The sequence below is a fragment of the Haematobia irritans genome, chromosome 1 (genome assembly GCF_050003625.1).
Source record: "Haematobia irritans isolate KBUSLIRL chromosome 1, ASM5000362v1, whole genome shotgun sequence".
Classification (NCBI taxonomy): Eukaryota; Metazoa; Arthropoda; class Insecta; order Diptera; family Muscidae; genus Haematobia; species Haematobia irritans.
Window position 1 is genome coordinate 36,318,285 of NC_134397.1, and position 19,635 is coordinate 36,337,919.

At 28.9% G+C, this 19,635-nt stretch overlaps 1 protein-coding gene across 1 annotated transcript in view; it reads left to right on the forward strand.

Annotated features, from left to right (window-relative positions):
- Positions 1-234: 234 nt before the first annotated feature.
- Positions 235-19,635, forward strand: part of trx (histone lysine N-methyltransferase trithorax) — a gene marked incomplete at its 3' end in the record, with an annotated part of 32,859 nt that continues 13,458 nt past the window's right edge. Inside the window, 1 exon segment of the mRNA XM_075289801.1 lies at positions 235-1,800. Within this exon segment, the coding sequence (XP_075145916.1) occupies positions 235-1,800 (1,566 nt within the window).

Consider the following 19,635-nt stretch of genomic DNA (forward strand, 5'->3'; position numbering starts at 1 on the left):
AAAAAAGATATAAAACAAAAATAGAAAAGAAATACCAAAACAAAGACCAAATTTATTTATGGCGGCAAGTGATTCCAACTCCCAAGTGTCTTGTGTATACCCAACCCCCGAATCATATTGAGTGTTTGTGCCATTGTGCTACACGAAAAAATAAAGTGAATAAATAAAAGCTTAAAACCCCCTCATACACGTGAAATAAGAAATTACGCGCCAAATGCTAAAGTCAAATTTATTATGGGTCGTTCCAAGTTTCCCGGAAAACCCTCAAAGTCTATTAATCGTAAACGTATAAGTGTTCTTCAATTAGATCCCAATGAACACAATAGTGCAGGATCAACTGGCCATATAACAACTGGGCCAGGACCAGGTGGAGGTGGAGGTTCACCTTTAACAGTAGCTCCAACATCAATATCATCCATAGCAACTGGTGCAGTTTCAGCTTCATCAAATGCATCGTCTTCCTCCTCCTCTTCGCCCACTGAGACTGCAGCAGCAACAGCCCATGACAGTAATTCAGAAGATGAAGAAAAATCGCAAACGAAAAGTGAGGAAGAGAATAATGAGGAGGATCAAGATGAAAGTACTGTAAGAGCTTATGATAAGTATAAGAATGGGAAAAGAGAAGAAGATGATGATGATGATGACCAACGAGGTAATGGTAACCATAAGCTGGCCAATACAAACGGCCAAAGTGAAGGATCATCAATTGGTGGAGGTCATAGACAAAATGGTAATAGAAGGAGTTCTTCAAGTTCCTCCCAACAACAACAACAACAGCAGCAAAATGCAAATGCTCATCAAAGTAAATCCTTGCAAAATTCCAAAATTCCTGTACCTTCATTAAGCGCCAAAGTGATAGCTTCAGCCTCAAATAATACCACCTCTTCCACAACCACCACCACTACTTCAAATCCTGCTAAACAAACGAAAAAATCAAATATCCAAAAACTGCAAGAGGATTCAAGTAAGGAGACAGCAAATAAAGAACAAGAAACCAAGGAAGCTAAGGAAACCGCCAAAAAATCCAATACCCCAACAGCAATAGCAACAGCATCATCATTATCTCCATCGACGTCTTCATCATCGTCATTGCCGTCGTTGTCCTCCCCAAACTCTACATCTACAGCTACAGTGAAATTTCCCCCGCGTAATTGTAAAAAATTTAAAAATTTAAATATCAATAAACCCGAGGTTATGTTGCCATCATCGTCCAAATTAAAATTCCAACAACAACAAAAATCAATAACCCCTACAACCGCCGCCTGCTCTACAACAATAGCCTTCAACTCTAAGGAATCTGCAGAACCTGTACAGAGACTGCAACAACAACCACAGCAACATTCACAAAAATGTGAAATGTCATCATCATCAACAATACCAACAACAATACCAACAACACAAACACCAACATCTGCTCCAGCTACAACTACATCAGTGGCATCAACAACAACATCATCATCGTCTTCTCGTTTCAACAATAACCGACTGCAACAAAATGCACATCATCTGGATAATAATGATGACCTAAGTGCAGTCCCCAAAACCAGAAATAACGAAGACATTGATGATGACAAAAACGAACATGTTCGCAATCCCAATCACCAACACCAAAATGTTGGAGCAAATAATAATGACAACAATGAGGTTGATCATCATGTTTCTAAATCTTCCTCTCAAAGTCCAGTGCAGCAACATACTGCAAATGATCGAGAGAACCATCATCATCGTCATGAGAATGATGGAAAGGGGGAGGTGGCGGCAGTTAATGTTGATGGAAATTCCAGTTCTCACAATGAGTTGGTAAGTCTTAATAAGATGCTTTTCGGATGTACTTATATTATGTATATGTGTGTGGGTCCCCTTCACTCTCTTTCTCTCACTCTCGTGCACTGTGTATCTTGGGTATTGTATTTTATGTTTTTCTCAATTGATTGAAAAAAAAAGACATTGGGGAGAACAGTGGTCCAAAGTAATTAGAATGCATATAAATTGAAATTTCTAAAATAAAGCGTGAAGAGAACTGAAAAAGAACAAGTATATAAGGCCGCAAGTTCGGCCAGGCCGAATCTTATGTACCCACCACCATGGATTGCGTAGAAACTTCTACGAAAGACTATCATCCACAATCGAATTACTTGGGTTGTGGTATCTTAAAACTTCTTAACATCGTTTTCTAAATTGTGATTTAGTCCATACATGGTATATATTAGACAAAAAAGTTATGTATAGTTAAGTCTACAAATAATTACGAATCGATATGGACTTTTTGTACGTAGAGAGCCAGAATTGAAATATGGGGGTCGCTTATATGGGGGCTATATACAATTATGAACTTGATATGGACCAATTTTTGTGTGATTGGGGATCGATTTATCTGAGGGCCATATATAACTATAGACCGATATGGACCTAGTTAGGCATGGTTGTTAACGACTATATACTAGCACAATGTACCAAATTTCAACTCACTCGGATTAAATTTGCTCCTCCAAGAGGTTCCAAAACCAAATCGATTATGGACTGATATGGACCACTTATGGCATGGTTGTTAAATATCATATACTACCACCACGTACAAAATTTCAAGCAGATCGGATGAATTTTGCTTCTCCAAAAGGCACCGGAGGTCAAATCTGGTAATCGGTTTATATGGGAGCTATATATAATTATGGACTGATATGAACCAATTCCTGCATGGTTGTTGGATACCATATACCAACATCACGTACCAAATTCCAACCGAATGGGAAGAATTTTGCCCTTCCAAGGGGCTCTGGGGGCCAAATCTGGGGATCGGTTTATATGGGGCCTATATATAATTATGGACCGATATCGACCAATTTTTGCATGGGAGTTTGAGGCCATATATTAACACCACGTACCAAATTTCAACTAAATCAGATGAATTTTGGTCTTCCAAGGGGTTCCGGAGGTCAAATCTGGTGATCGGTTTATATGGGGGCTATATAATTATGAACCGATGTGGATCAATTTTTGCATGGTTGTTAGAGACCATATACTAACATCAGGTACCAAATTTCAGCCGGATCGGATGAAATTTGCTTCTCTTAGAGGCCTCGCAAGCCAAATCGGAGGATCGGTTTATATGGGGGCTATATATAATTATGGACCGATGTGGACCAATTTTTGCGTGGTTGTTAGAGACCATATACTAACACCATGTACCAAAATTCAGCCGGATCGGATGAAATTTGCGTCTCTTAGAGGCCTCGTAAGCAAAATTTTGGGGTCCGTTTATATGGGGGCTATACGTAAAAGTGGACCGATATGGCCCATTTGCAATACCATCCGACCTACATCAATAACAACTACTTGTGCCAAGTTTCAAGTCGATAGCTTGTTTCGTTCGGAAGTTAGCGTGATTTCAACAGACGGACGGACGGACGGACGGACATGCTCAGATCGACTCAGAATTTCACCACGACCCAGAATATATATACTTTATGGGGTCTTAGAGCAATATTTCGATGTGTTACAAACGGAATGACAAAGTTAATATACCCCCCATCCTATGGTGGTGGGTATAAAAAGGCGGTTAAAGAAGGAATGTAAATTTCAAAGATTCGTATCCTAAATTTAATGATTAAAGAACAATTAAAGAAAAGATTATAAAATTTCTTTTAATTAAAGCGCATGAAAAAACTCCAACAATTAAACAATTAACAAAATTAATTTATTCTAAAGAAATTTGTCCTTAACACTGTGTGTATTGGGTGTCCTTAAATTTAAGTTTCATATTAGGTCAATATGCTTTCCAGTGTACTAGCTAATTGAATGACGATAGGAATAAAGACCATATTTTTCCCATTTCATATATTTTTCTTTGAACCACTGTACATTTAATAGGCATCCTTTGCTTTTGTTTATACTGGCCCTTTACTGACATTCGAAGAGATAAACATATCATTTTGATGGATCTGTTGTTGGTCTCTGAGTTTTTTTTTCTACTTTATTTTGGGCGGTCATCTCATAGGCAATAAAGAACAACTACAACATTATTGGAGGGTTAAAGCAAAAGTTGAGGTTTATTTTTCCAACGAGGCATAACGATAACAATCTTGTTGAAGTCAAAGTCATCATGAATTGGTAGTTGACGATAGAGGCACCAAAAAATGCAACACCAGCATCAAGTAACAATATAGGGATAGGAATTTTATTGAACTTTTTTTTTTTGGATACAAGTTTTTTTTTGTAGTTTCTTCATCGATGACATGGGTCATATTTTCACAGTAAGGGTTCTTCTGATGGGCATAGCAAATTCTAACTTGTCAAACAAGTGTCAGTCATAATAATAATCCAATAAAAATTTCAAAATGTATGGTCATCAATATAATCGATAAATTATTGAAGGAATTAAAAATGAATTATGATTGGAATGGTAACCATTCCATATGATAGGTTATTGGAAAATTGCAATTTAAAATGGATATGCTCACTATTAAAAGGGATACTAAAATACTTTATGGATAATTGCTATAAAATAATATAATATAAAATAATAATATTAATGTTGAGTTCGTTTTTTGCAAATATTCATCTCTGTAGGTCATTGAAGCCCCTTGCCATCATACTGTCATAGTGGCCAAATTAGATTAATTTATTGTGTGGTGTTATCTGGTATATCCGCCATAGGATTTTTTCATGTTTCAATAAAATCTGATAAAAATCTATAATTTGCCCCAATAGCACCACCGTATTTATTGAAATGTGTTGCAACCAAATTAGGGATGCCATGTGGGATTGGGATAAAAGAAAATCCCATGATATAATAAAAGATAAAATTTCAAACTATGTGTAATTAAAAACACAATATTGACCTAATACACAGAAAAAAATCAGAAAAAAGGTTCAATTAAAAAAAACTTAACCAAAGAGGCAAAATCCTTAAAAAGTCTTAGTTTGTATTTGAAGCCTTTTATCTTTAATCCATAGATTCGGTATCTCAATTAATTTGAAGATTATTCCTTTGCTTTAGTGAAAATTTGTCTTACTACAAAACCATACGACATAACGGAGGGATTCAGATTTCAAAGATTCGTGTCCTGCATTTAACGAAACAAATTTTTATACTGAAGATTATGATTTTTCCTTTAATTAAAATTACTTTTTTTTTGTTTTAATATATTGAGTTAAGTATCCCAAACTTGAAGTTGAATAATCTAATCATATTAGGTCAATAGTTTTTTCAGTGTATAGACTCGAGAATAGCTTTATTAATACATCCAAAAAAAAAAAAAAAAAAAAAAAACAGTTCGAAAAATGAGATCTGTATCCCAATAGACCCTATATTATTGCAAAGAAGTGGTCCCGTGTTTCTAAAAATAAAATAAAATAAAATAAAATAAAATACTAAAACAATTCGAAAAATAAAATAAAAAAGTGTATATAAAAACAATTGCTAAAAATAACAAAATATGTGTAACAATAATTAGAATAATTAGATTATTTTCTGTTATTCTTATATTTACTATAAGTTTAATAAATCAATCAATAAAAAGTTAAAAAAATTAAATAAATTTGATGATTTTTTTTAAGTTTAGGTTTCATAATCATTCATATTAGGATGATGTGTTTTCAGTGTATGTAATCCCTGATGCTGATGACTCACATGGAATATGTTTAAATCATGCTATGCTCTTGGATATTCCATCCATGTATTCCACAAATATTCAATTAAAGAGACTTTATATATGACAACAAAACAAAAATATGATAAAAATAATGAAAAAAAAAAAAATAATAATAATAATCACCAAAATAATTTATTACAACAGACACCACCAAATGTAGAAAATATACAGGATTAGTAGAAGGCTGAGACACTACTCAATCGTAACTTGTTATCTATGTTTAAGGGAAATTCCCTTAGCTTTTTCTCAAGTGTATTTGCAAACACTTCAAGCGCTTGTTGGCTTTTCAAATTCTTGTAAACACAAATAAAAAATAAGTTTCCACTTAAGTCATTTGTTTTCATAGTAGATCTAGGATATAGACAGTTCTAATAACAATGTTGACGTTGTTGATTCCATAGAAAATTTTATTGCTGTACAATTTATGGTGTTTTTTTTTTGTCTTAACATTTTCATTGGATTATGAGAAGTTTCTTTTGCATTTAGTAATCCTGAATAAGAATAATTCTTTTACACAAGAGGGTAGTTTTTCATCCCTTTCTTTTGCAAATGTATAATGTATTCGTCTTTATGAATCATTTATGCCTTAAATAAATGGCAATTGCGTCGAAATTTTTGTAAACATAAAAAAATATGTTTCTTTATGTTTGGGCATACGACGCAATATAATTGGTCTTCACTCACCACAGGATGGGGATGATTGGGATATTCTGCATCAGCTATTTGATAGTTTTTTTACTCAAGAAAAAATAATTGAGAAATATTTTTAATATTTAAAGAAATTAGTAAGGAGAAATTCAAAAGAAAATAATTATATTTAAATTTGAACATGAATAAAAAATTAAAATAATAAAAAATACTTTTAAGCATACAGTTTATAAAACAAGAAAGAAGTTAAAAAGATTAATGTATATCTATGATAAAAGTAATGATAATGATAAATAAAAATAATTTGAAAATAATCAAAAAGTTGGAAAAAATCTTACAAAAACCAACTTAAAAATAACAATTATGAAACTTCAATTATTTAAATAAACTAGTTAAAAAATAATTGAAAAGTGTATATTAAACATATATTAAAAATAAAATAATGATTAATTATTAAAATTATCATACAAAATGCTAAAAACTATACTAATAAGAAGAAATCGTAAAAAAATAAATAAAATGGTATTTAAAGTAGAAAGAACATCAACGAAAAAATAAATAAAACATAAACAAAAGTAATTGAGTTATTATATTATGAATTAGATTATCAAGTTTGAAAAACATAACAAAACCATAAAAATAATAAAATAAGTCAAAATTAATTTTAAAGAAAAAAAAATATGCTAATATGTTTAGCATTAATGAAGATTGTTAGTGTGGATTCAATTTTAATAAAATTTAGATATTAAAAACCCCGAAAATGGTAAGATCTAATCATACACAGAAAAAAAATTCACGAAAATTTTTCCAATTAAAATCTTAATTGAGTTTTAAAAAATATTCAATTAAAAATTTAATTGAATCAACAAATTTTTTAATTGAAATAAAAATCAATCACACAAATTAATAGTATGAATTAAATTTTTAATTGAATCAATTAATTTTTTAATTGAATGCCAATTAATTTTTTAATTGATACTATCATTTCTGTGATTGAAGACACTTCAATTAAAAAATTAATTGGATCAATTAATTTCGTGATTGAATCAGAAAAAAATTTTATTGTGTGTATCCAAATACTTTGGAATTGGATCTGATCATATCTCAATATTGGCCTATAGATCTAATGTCTTAGAGATAATTATATCTATTCCTATATAGCTGGATCTGGCGTTAGATACACAAAAACAAATATCACCAAAATATTTCCAATTAAAAAGGTAATTGAAGTTGAAAATGTAACCAATTAATAAATTAATTGATACAATTAATTTGTTAATCAAATTAAAAATAACAACAATAATAATTAAAAATAACAATTTAAAAAAGGGTTGCACATTTCTGTATTTATAATTAAAATATTAATTATCCCAATTAACATTTTATTTAAATAACAAAAATGTTTCCACCAAAATAATAAATTCCATTTCAAATCTAATTATAAACTCGTATAAAATTACAAGAAAATTATTTCAACTTAAGAAAAAATAGTTACAAATAAACAAACAATAATACAATATATATATATATGATTGCCTCAATTTAAAAATTTCGACCAAAATCTATTTTTTTCAATTGAATCAATTAAAAAATTAATTGCAAGTCCCGGAAGAAATCAATTCATTTTTTAATCAGTTATATTTTTATTTCAAATTAATTCTGATGTGATTAGTATAATTTTGGTGAAAATTTTTTAATTAAAAAATTAATATGACCAATTAATTTCGCGGTTGAATTAAAATATATTTAAATATATTTATTTCCTAATATCTAGGTATTTTTGCTTAGATCTAAAGGTCTTAGATCCTGCAATTTGCAAAAAAAAAACAATTAAACTTAAATTTAAATTTAAAGAAAAATTTAAAATGCTGGATTATATAATTATTAGGAGACTGGCCGGCGTGTCACATTGTGAGACTCCACTTCAATAAGGACTCGAACTCATTGCGATATATAAGCAAGAGGACTAAAGAAAAAAATTTATTTATAGATTTGTCAATTTGTTTTAAAATTTGATTTAAATTATACTAAAACAATGACACACAAACACAATTACTCACATTTTAATAAATTCCTTTGTATATTTTATAGTTTTTTTTTTTTTTAATAATTCCTACAAGAAAATAAGAAAATTTAGATACCTGTCATGGTTGAGGCATTTTATGGGATTACCTTATTTAATTATTCTCATCCCTTACCCTTTGGCTACACTCTCTTCTCTCACAAAAAGTTCTCTTTCTGTCGTTTGTGTTTCCTTTTTTGAAACTCTCTCATAAAAGTCTTCTGTCGTCGAATGATTGAATTGTTGGTTGGTTGTTCACGGCATTGTTGATTTTTGGCTTGTTTTCTTTGGCTTTCCTTCCACCTTTGTGTGATTCTTTATTGTTTTTATTAAGCAAATTTATTTTATATATTTTTCCGGCTCCTTTTTGTGAATTGAGACGCTGGCTGTTGTTTGTTGCAACAGACTCACTTACATACATATACATATGAGAAGCTCAATGTGTTTGTATATGGATGGATAAGAGCGTTTAAAAGTAGCAATACTTTTTGTTTTCGTTGTCGTTGTTATTACACGTACTTGACTTTTTTTGTGGCGTTGTATAATATAGACAGTAGTAGTTGTTGTTGGTGGTGTTTGCTGTGGGTCTCATTCTGTCTGCCAGTGTGTTTGTCTGTCTGTATATCTTCGTTCCTTTGCCTTTCGTTTGCTTTTCGTTCCTTTAGTTTGTGGTTTGCATTCTTTTTGCATTGGCTGTGCGCCACACAACATTCCTTACGCGCTCACTTTACTAAAAAAAATCTCCTTTAAGCATATGTGTGTGTATATGGACTGTATGCGGCAGATAATTGTTGATTATTACAAAAGTCTTCTTATAATGTCCAGGTTGTTTGTTGAAGCTTATGTTGCACAAAAACAATGGAAGATGAAGATGGGAAAATGGCAGCAGAGGGTATCAAACCATTGACGGCGTTCGATGCAAACGTGTCGTTTATGATTTTTTGTTCCACAAATTAAACTAAGAATAAGAAGAAATTTATATCAGGGAATGACGTAGAACAATCGGTCAAAAGTTTCTCATTATTATTTACACAAAATTTAACATCATTTGTGAGTTTTTAACAAAAAATTTGCAAATTAAAAATGAACGAACGTGTATGTATCGAACACCGTAAATGCAACTTTTGGTATGACGTCGCCCATTTTCCAATCTTCCTTTTCCATTGTTTTTGATGTTGCATACCTACTGTATCAGTATGCATAGGGTTGCCATCACGGTTGCCACAGTTGGTAGAATTGTACCAAAAATGGTAGATTTTTCTTGTTTGGTAGATTGGTAGAATTCTCGATATATTTTCTATAGAAATAAAATTTTGACAAAATTTTTTAGAGAAATAAAATTTTGACACTAATTTCTAGAGAAATAAAATTTTGACACAAATTTCTAGAGAAATAAAATTTTGACAAAAACTTTTAGAGAAATAAAATTGTGCCAAAAATTTTTAGAGAAATAAAATTTTGACAAAATTTTCTATAAAAATAAAACTTTGATAAAATTTTCTATAGAAATAAAATTTTGACAAAATTTTCTACAGAAATAAAATTTTTACAAAATTTTCATTAATTTTCTATAGAAATAAAATTTTTACAAAATTTTCATTAATTTTCTATAGAAATAAAATTTTGACAAAATTTTTCAATACAAATAAAATTTTGACAAAATTTTCTATAGAAATAAAATTTTCACAAAATTTTCTATAGAAATAAAATTTTGACAAAATTTCCTATAGAAATAAAATTTTGACAAAATTTTCTATAAAAATAAAATTTTGGCAAAATTTTCTATAGAAATAAAATTTTAACAAAATTTTCTATAGAAATAAAATTTTGACAAATTTTTCTATATAAATAAAATTTTTACAAAATTTTCTATAGAAATAACATTTTGACAAAATTTTCATTAGAAATAAAATTTTGAAAAAATTTTCTATAGAAATAAAATTTTGACAAAATTTCCTATAGAAATAAAATTTTGACAAAATTTTCTATAGAAATAAAATTTTGACAAAATTTTCTATAGAAATAAAATTTTGACAAAATTTTCTATAGAAATAAAATTGTGACAAAATTTTCTATAGAAATAAAATTTTGACAAAATTTTCTATAGAAATAAAATTTTGACAAAATTTTCTATAGAAATAAAATTTTGACAAAATTTTCTATAGAAATAAAATGTTGACAAAATTTTCTATAGAAATAAAATTTTGACAAAATTTTGCTATAGGAATAAAATTTTGACAAAATTTTCTATAGAAATAAAATTGTTTACATAATTTGCTATAGAAATAAAATATTGACAACATTTTCTATAGAAATAAAATTTTGACAACATTTTCTATAGAAATAAAATTTTGACAAAATTTTCTATAGAAATACAATTTTGACAACATTTTCAATAGAAATAAAATTTTGACAAAATTTTCTATAGAAATAAAATTTTGACAAAATTTTCTATAGAAATAAAATTTTGACAAAGTTTTCTATAGAAATAAAATTTTGACAACATTTTCTATAGAAATAAAATTTTGATAAAATTTTGACAAAATTTTCTATAGAAATAAAATTTTGACAAAATTTTCTATAGAAATAAAATTTTGACAAAATTTTCTAGAGAAATAACATTTTGACAAAATTTTCTAGAGAAATAAAATTTTGACAAAATGTTCTATAGAAATAAAATTTTTTATATAATTTGCTATAGTAATAAGATTTTGAAAAATTTGCTACCGTATCTATCTATATCTCAGTACAGTTTTTTTTTATAAATTTTCTATCGATCACCCTGGCAACATTAAGGAAACTTAAACCATTCAAGTAGACGTTACCCTAACCAAAAATGACGTCGTTAGTCGAGAAAGAGGAGTGAATAAAAAACCTTAAATGCGCTGTGACGATAACTTTGTCGTTGTCGTCTTGGATGCATGGAGTGAAAAGGAAAAAAATGCTAGTTATTAGTTCCTTATCCCAACTGCAACTTACAATTGACTTTAAGCTTCGAGTACTACCGCCATCGTCATCATCATCACCATCATCATCATGGAGCCAAACTAATCCAAACCAAACGTTGAGGATGTAGACTACAACAGGCAATGTCGACGTTGATAACAATGATGACGACCGACGAGAACGGTGTTGGTGGCGGTGTTGACGGCAATGGGACTGACTGTATTTTGCATTTCTCCCTTTTTTTATTGTACTGCGTGTGTGTGAGCTTTTTAAGTCATCTCCTTTCTTCCTTTTAGCATTGGAATGGTTGATTTGCCAATTGTTGTTTCTGCATGACTCTTGTTGGCCACTTTAAGTTGCTATTTCTTGTCAATGATTGTAGTTTACTGCATTGGTGGTTAGTTGCGGGCCGGTTTATTTGCTATTTGCTTGGGACTCACTGATGTTGGGTTGCCATAGTTTCTTTGACTGACATGCTTTTCTTTAGCAAACAACAACAGCAACGACAACAACAAAAATGCAATTCCCCTTCGGGAAGTATTATCAAGTCGTGTTTTCTAGTGAGTACCCGTTTTTTGTTGTTGTTGAGCTTGGAAGGCAGTAGTGCATAGTTTATAGCATATCTAGTTCTTTTTACACAATTGGGGGTCTTTGCGATTATTTTTGTTCACTTTTGTTCGAAACAGTGGTACAATAAACGATGATAATTGAAATTGGCATTATGGCAACACCTTACCATTATGACCAAAGGGGACAACATGAAATCAATCGATGCTCAATAATCTGTGTAAATTTTTTAAGGAAATTATAGCCTCCAAGTGTATGGAATAAAAAACTAGTGGTTTTGGTTTTAGTTTAAAGATTTTATGTAAACGTTGGCAACAGTTCATATCAAATAGAAAAAATAGCACACACAAAAAAATATTTTTTGTCTTCAATCACGAAATTAATTGATCCAAATAATTTTTAATTGAAATGTCTTCAATCACAGAAATGATAGTATCAATTAAAAAAAATAATTGAAAGTCAATTAAAAAATTAAATGACCCAACTAAAACATCAATTGATACTATTAATTTTTGTGATTTTGCTTCAATTAAAAAATTTGTCGAATCATTAAAATTTTTAATTGAATATTTTTAAGACTGAATTAAGATTTTAATTGGAAAAATTTTCGTGAAATTATTTTCTGTGCACCCAAATATTTTCAATAAAAAAGTTGATTGATGTTGAAAATATAGTCAATTAAAAAATTAATTGATACAATTAACTTTTTTTTATCAAATTAAAAAAATAAAGTCAAATAGGAAAATGAACAATTTGTACACTTTCAATTAAAATATTAATTATCCCAATTATTATTTCAATTTAAAAAATATCCAATTAAAAAACTCAACAAAAATTCGTTCGAAAATAATTAGTTTCATTAAAATTTAACTCAAATCTAAAGAAAAATCCAACTAAAATTATAATCGGAAAATTTATAAGTAAAATTATAAGAAAATGATTTTATAATATAATAAATAATTGATTGTCTCAATTAAAACAATTAATTGAGTTTTTCGAACAAAATCCATAAAAAATTTTAATTGTACCATTAAAAACAAAACAAAATAATTGAGAGTGCCGAATAAATAAATTAATTCTTTTTCTAATTAATTCTATGATTGCTACTATGATTTTTGTGATTCGAGAAGTGTCAATTAAAAAATTAATAGAATCTATTAATTTCGTGATTTAATTCTCTGCATAATATAAATTTAGAAGTCATTTCAACTAAAAGAATATATAATGTGTATCTTTAGAAAATAATAGTTTGTCCAAGGAATATATGGTTTAACGTATGATAATCAAGCCTTTTTTAATTCTAATTAATTCTTTAATCAGAAAAATTATATTAGGTAGCAATTTATCATTTTTATGATTGAATAAGTGTCAATTACAAAATTAAATTGGACCAATTAATTTCTTGGTTGAATCAGAGTTTTTTTTCTATGCAGAATATACATTTAAAATAAATAAATAGATTGTCCAAGGAATATACATGGAATATAGGATTTTCCGTATGATAAATTGTATCATTCATTCGACCCAGTGTCCTTGTATTAAAATTAATCATATGAACAGATGTCCCATTAAAAATAATTCGTATTAATATAATAAAATAAAAAAATAATTTATTAATAAGTTTGTTGTCGTATTATAAATTATCTATAGAAATTTAATAAATACACACAGAAAAAAAATTCACGAAAATTTTTCCAATTACAATTTTAATTTAGTTTTAAAAAATATACAATTAAAAATTTAATTGATTCCACAAATTTTTTAATTGAAACAAAAATCAATCACAAAAATTAATAGTATCAATTAATTTTTTAATTGACTTTCAATTAATTTCTTAATTGATACTATCATTTCTGTGACATTTGAATTAAAAAATTAATTGGATCAATTAATTCCGTGATTGAATCAGTGTGCAGATAAATTTTAATTATTGAAAAAATTTGAAAAAATATTACTCATTCGATACGGTGTCTAAACGTTAAAATTCATCATACGCACATATGTCCATTCATATTGATTGATACTAGCATTTGTGTGATTGAAGACATTTCAATTAAAAAATTAATTGGATCAATTAATTTCGTGATTGAATCATTGTGTTCCCATTTATCTAATATAATGGACCTGATTCATTGACAGCTTAAAATGGATTCTAGTAGTAATTCTGTCGTCGAGGAACAAGAATTTGATTTTAGATTCAAACCTACTTCATCAGTCATCGAGTCATAAAACGAATTTCTTTTTATAAGTCAATGTTTTTTTTTAAATGTTATCATTCATTCGATCCGGTGTCCCCGTAATTCAATAAATTATACGGACAGATGTCCCATTAAATAATTTGTATTAATATAATAAAATAATTATACAATTACATGTGATATACCTTTCCTAGGCCAATCAACGTATTAGTAATTTTAATTCAATAATATTACTTATACGCCATAGTTATTTTTTACGAATATAGAAGAGTTGTTTCACTATATAGCTACACACAAAAATTTTTTTCTTATTCAATCGCGAAATTAATTGATTCAATAAATTTTTGAATTGAAATGCCTCCAATCACAGAAATGATAGTATCAATTAAAATGATAGTATCAATTAAAATTAATTGAAAGTCTATTAAAAAATTAATTGCTTCAATTAAAAAATTAATTGAAAGTCAATTAAAAAAAACTAATTGATGCTATTAATTTTTGTTATTGAACTTTTGTAAAAAAAAAATGGTGAATCAATTAAATTTTTAATTTAATATATTTTAAAACTCAATTAAGACTTTAATTGGAAAAATTTTCGTGAATTTTTTTACTGTGTAGATTAAAAATTTGTTTAATGCAGTTTCAAGAATTCCAGAAATCTGATTTTTTTTGCTCCTTTTGGTATTCAATATTACTTTTTAATTTCTTTCCAAAAAGAAAAGTGTCCTTGTTCCACTGTAAATGAATTTAATCTTTTCAAGCATTCACTCAATCTCTTTTGCACATTTCTGAAGACCTTTTTTTGCTTGGCATATGTTCCTTGAACTTAAAACTTTTTTCTACGAAGATATTTGGTCCGTCCTGGTATTTCCCCCCCTTTTCCTCCCCCCTCTTTCTCGCTCGCTGTATATCTTAAGGCCTATTGATTTGTTACAGCAGACGATGATGACCGGAAAAATCTCTATTTAAGAGTATTATGGCCAAAGCAAAAGAGGAACACAATAAATCCTAACCAGGTGTTGTGTTTGTATCCATTCCATTTAGTAAAGCTACTGGAAAAAAACTAAACGTTTCGCATAGATTTATGATCCATGAGAAGGAGGAGAAGAGTACTTGAACATGCAAGGCCTGAATATTTATTTTTACGATACTACCATCATACCGTCAAAATTCATACTTTTCCATGGGAAATGCCAAAGATGGTCATAAATTGTTGCTCGAGCATGACCATGTGGTCTATTTAGTGTTGGCAAAAGTTATAGGTTTTTTTGTGGATAGCAAATAAAGGTAAAAAGGCTAAGTTATTTGGTTTTTTTATGAAGAAAATTTCAACCCTCGGGTTTTGTTTGAAAATCCTTAACATTATGTTATTATGGACCCTCTTATAAAAACATCTTTAAAAAATGTTTGGTTCAAAGTATTCCTAATTTATAACTTCTCATTAAACTTTTTTCACAAGTACTCTTGAAATTGTGTTTTAATTGTTTTGAAAAACAAAAGTAGCGAATTTCCATAATATTACAAAGAGCTTTCATAATTAATATACATTGACTTTTAAGATCAACTTGTTGAGATTATAAATTTCCCCATATATATCTTGGCAATTCGCCTGGTATTCTCGTTTAGTTTCTTCCCCCCTTTTAGGTATATTCACTTCAAGTTTTTGGTTTTTGTTCATAAGGTTCTCATGCCAACTTGGAATTCATGAATTAATTGAAATTATTTATATCTAAACCCTTTCGTGTAAGAGTCTGAGGACCATAACCATGACGACGACAACGACGTTGGTGATTTTGATATCATGACAAGGGCAAGGGCGTTGTGGATGTACGTGGGGGGAGGGACGGTGGGAAGGGAATGTAGCTATTATTGTTGATAATGATTGTAAACATGGTTTTGTTTGTGTTCTTGGCTTTTACGCCTTTGTTGGTCTCTTTTATGAATAGATGGATGGTATTTATGAAAATGGTTATATTTCCTTTGATGGCGTTGATCAAGGTCAGCCTGTAATTAAATTTACACCATCCATCCGTCTGTGTAAACAATCCAAGCGTAAACAGACGCTATAAGAAATCGCAAGCAACAGGGCATAGAGTATAAATTAAACAGGTATTATGATAATAATCTTCATAAATATGTAATTGACTTGATATAAAGCTACATAGGAAAAGTAAAGTATCATTCTATTTATGGGATTATATATGTGGTCCAAGGAAGTGGCTGGGCGGGAAACTTGCACATTGAAAGAAAGGAAAATGAAGAATTTTCAAGTGAGCTAAGATAAGTTGTTGCAATTTCAAGTGTAATATAAACTAAAATAATTATCTAGAATTATTTTGTTATTTCTATACAAATAAAAAAAAGGTATTACCCGTGTAAAAATTGGGGGATCTGATTTGATATGGTTAGATCTGAGCCAAGATATGGTCAGATCTGAGCAGATCCGAAAAATGGTTATATCTGGTCAGATCTAAATACTATGAAATTGGATCTGATCAGATCTCAAAAATGAGACACATCTAATCAGATCTAATTTGATATAATTGTATATTATTTGATACAATTGTATCTTTCGAGATCTTTCAACACATAAAAGCCCATAATTTGTATATAAAATTAGATCAATTGTTTTATTTAATAATACAGACAAAAAGTATGTGCATAATAAATATGTTTAATTTAAATTGATCCATCAAAGCTATTTAAGAGTATTGACAGTTGAGTTAGAGTGTTGTCCAAGGGTTTTTTCGTTTGTTTCTTCTGCTTTGGACTTAGACACGCGACTAAAGTATTACAGCGTTAAGGCAATCTGCAATGAAATTAAGTAAAAAAACAATTATTAAACAAATATAGGAATAAACAAATATGGGAATATATTGAACTATGTAAGCAAGTATTAGTATTGTTTTGGATCATGTTTCTTTAAGTTGCAATAAAAATTGCCATATAATTTTATGTTGCTTTTAATACTCACATTTAAAGTGTATTCGGGATTAGGTTAGGTATAGCGATAGGCTGTTATTTTAGGCTCATACATACTATTCAGACCATCATGACATCACAGTAATCAACATCTCACTTATCACTGACTGCTGCTCGATTCAATAATTAGCTCAATAACATGGGACCTCCTTGTTATAATCGAGTCCTATCGGCATTTCACGTTGCGCTGAAACAACTTAGAGAATCTTTGAAGCAGAAATGTCACCAACATTACTGCGAGGAGATAATCCACCGCCGAAATAATTTTTTGTGTTGGTCGGAACTGGAATTGAACCCGTGACCTTTTGAATGCAAGGCGGGCATGTTAACCAGTACACCACTGAGGTTTCCTTTTTTTCCAAATCTAGAAAATAGTAAAACAATATGAAAATGACTACTAAGGAAATAACAAATACAATCTACTTACCTACATAATCTCCACAACTTTATCAAAGGAACACATTTAAAACAATTATATTAAATTTCTAAATTTTCTCTGCTAGTCTGGGGTTAAATTTGTTTAGAAGTGATGCCCCTGACGGCGTTGACATTTGACATAATGACATTGAGGTTTAGACGTGCATTTCAAAAATCTTTTTAACTTGTTCATGATTTTTTTTTATTATATTTTGGACCGTATTTAACCCCATATATAGTCAGATATGATGTTATATCTACCATATCTTATTAGATATAGTGCTATATATGGTCCTATCCAAGTATATATTATTAGATATGCCAGATATAATTAGATATTATACTATATATGATGAGATCTGCAGTTATATCTAACCAGATCTAGCACCATATATAGCATATCTGTGCATATCTAATTATGTCTGAACCAATATCTGAACAGATCCAATTTGATCCAATTTGATCCAATTTGATATTATTAGATAGGATTGGATCCTCCAATTTTTACACGGGTAACTAAATATAATTTTAGTTAAGTAAAAAAAGTTTAAATTTTCCTAATATGTATATAATATAAACAATTTTTAATTGACTTTCAAACAGAAAGGCAATTTCCTACGTTTTGGACTTTAATTACCACAAATTATTTAAAAAAAAAAAAATTAAATGTTCCTAATATATATCATATACATAATTTTCAATTGACTAAAACAGAAAAGCAATTCCCCACAATTTGTCTTTAAATTATTGTAAAAGTAAAAATTAAAAAAAATATGTATCTATTTTGTCCCTACTTGCGTATAAGTAATATTGATTTGTAGGGTATTGTGACGTATAATTAATATTAAATATACGATGAAATTGGTATTGAGATTACTGTTGCCACTCGTATCTCAAAAAATCTATCAAATTTAATAAAAAAAACTATTTTGTCATTTTTGATCCAAAATTTTATTTTTTTAGAAAATTTTATCAAAATTTTATTTCTATAGAAAATGTTGACAAAATTTTATTTCCCTAGAAAATTTTGTCAAATTTTTATTTGTATAAGAAATTTTATCAAAATTTTATTTCTCTAGAAAATTTTGTCAAAGTTTTATTTTTATAGAAAATTTTGTAAACATTTCATTTCTTTAGAAAATTTTGTCAAAATTTTCTTTCTATAGAAAATTTTGTCAAAATTTTATTTCTATAGAAAATTTTGTCAAAATTTTATTTCTCCAGAAAATTTGCTCAAAATTTTATTTCTATAGAAAATTTTGTCAAAATTTTATTTCTATAGAAAATTTTGACAAAATTTTATTTCTCTAGAAAATGTTGTCAAAATTTTATTTCTATAGAAAATTTGTGTCAAATTGTAGTTTAGGCAAAGCCGACTATCGAAAACCTTTTTGCGGGAAGTTCGAGTGTAATTTACATTGGGTTTAGTGAATTATCAACCAATTATCAGAATAAATTTGGGTAATTCACTAAACCCAATGTAAATTACACTGCAAGTAGAGGAGCTGCAAGTAGAGGATGCTGATGAGGAATGTGGTAATTCCAAAACGGCTGTCCAATCATCCAACCATTTTGCCGTCTATAAGCCTTTCCCCCAAATAAATTTGACAAATATAGGTTTCCTCTGTTGGTTAAGTTACTCTTGTAGTTTTTTTAATTTTAAGCTGAAATCAAAACAACAATTAACATTCTATTAATTTTTAATTTCTTAGTAATTTCATATGCAGTTAAGCCTCGTAGAAGTGGACACACACATTTGGGATATGCCCATTTATAAGATAATGTAGAAATCATCTCATGTAGTATTGCCAGTATTTTACTCAAAATCAGTAATAATTTAAAAATCGAAAAACACATGAATGCAAATTTACTCCAAAATACCCAAGTAATAAAAGTGATGAACACAGATAAGGGGACATCATTTATATCCGAGTTGTCAGGAAATATTTTCACAATGATAGAAAAATGGTTTAGCCTAGTTGAAAGAAATTATAAATTAGCGCTAAGGCCTTCAAAAAAATCCCGTGTCCATTTCTAATCCAAGTACTCCATTGCAACCTATTGTATATCGTGGAATGAACTTATGTAAACCTGATTTATTACACAGAACAGATTTCCCCAAATTTATGAAAATTTCCCACCAAATCCCAGAACCCACAACTCA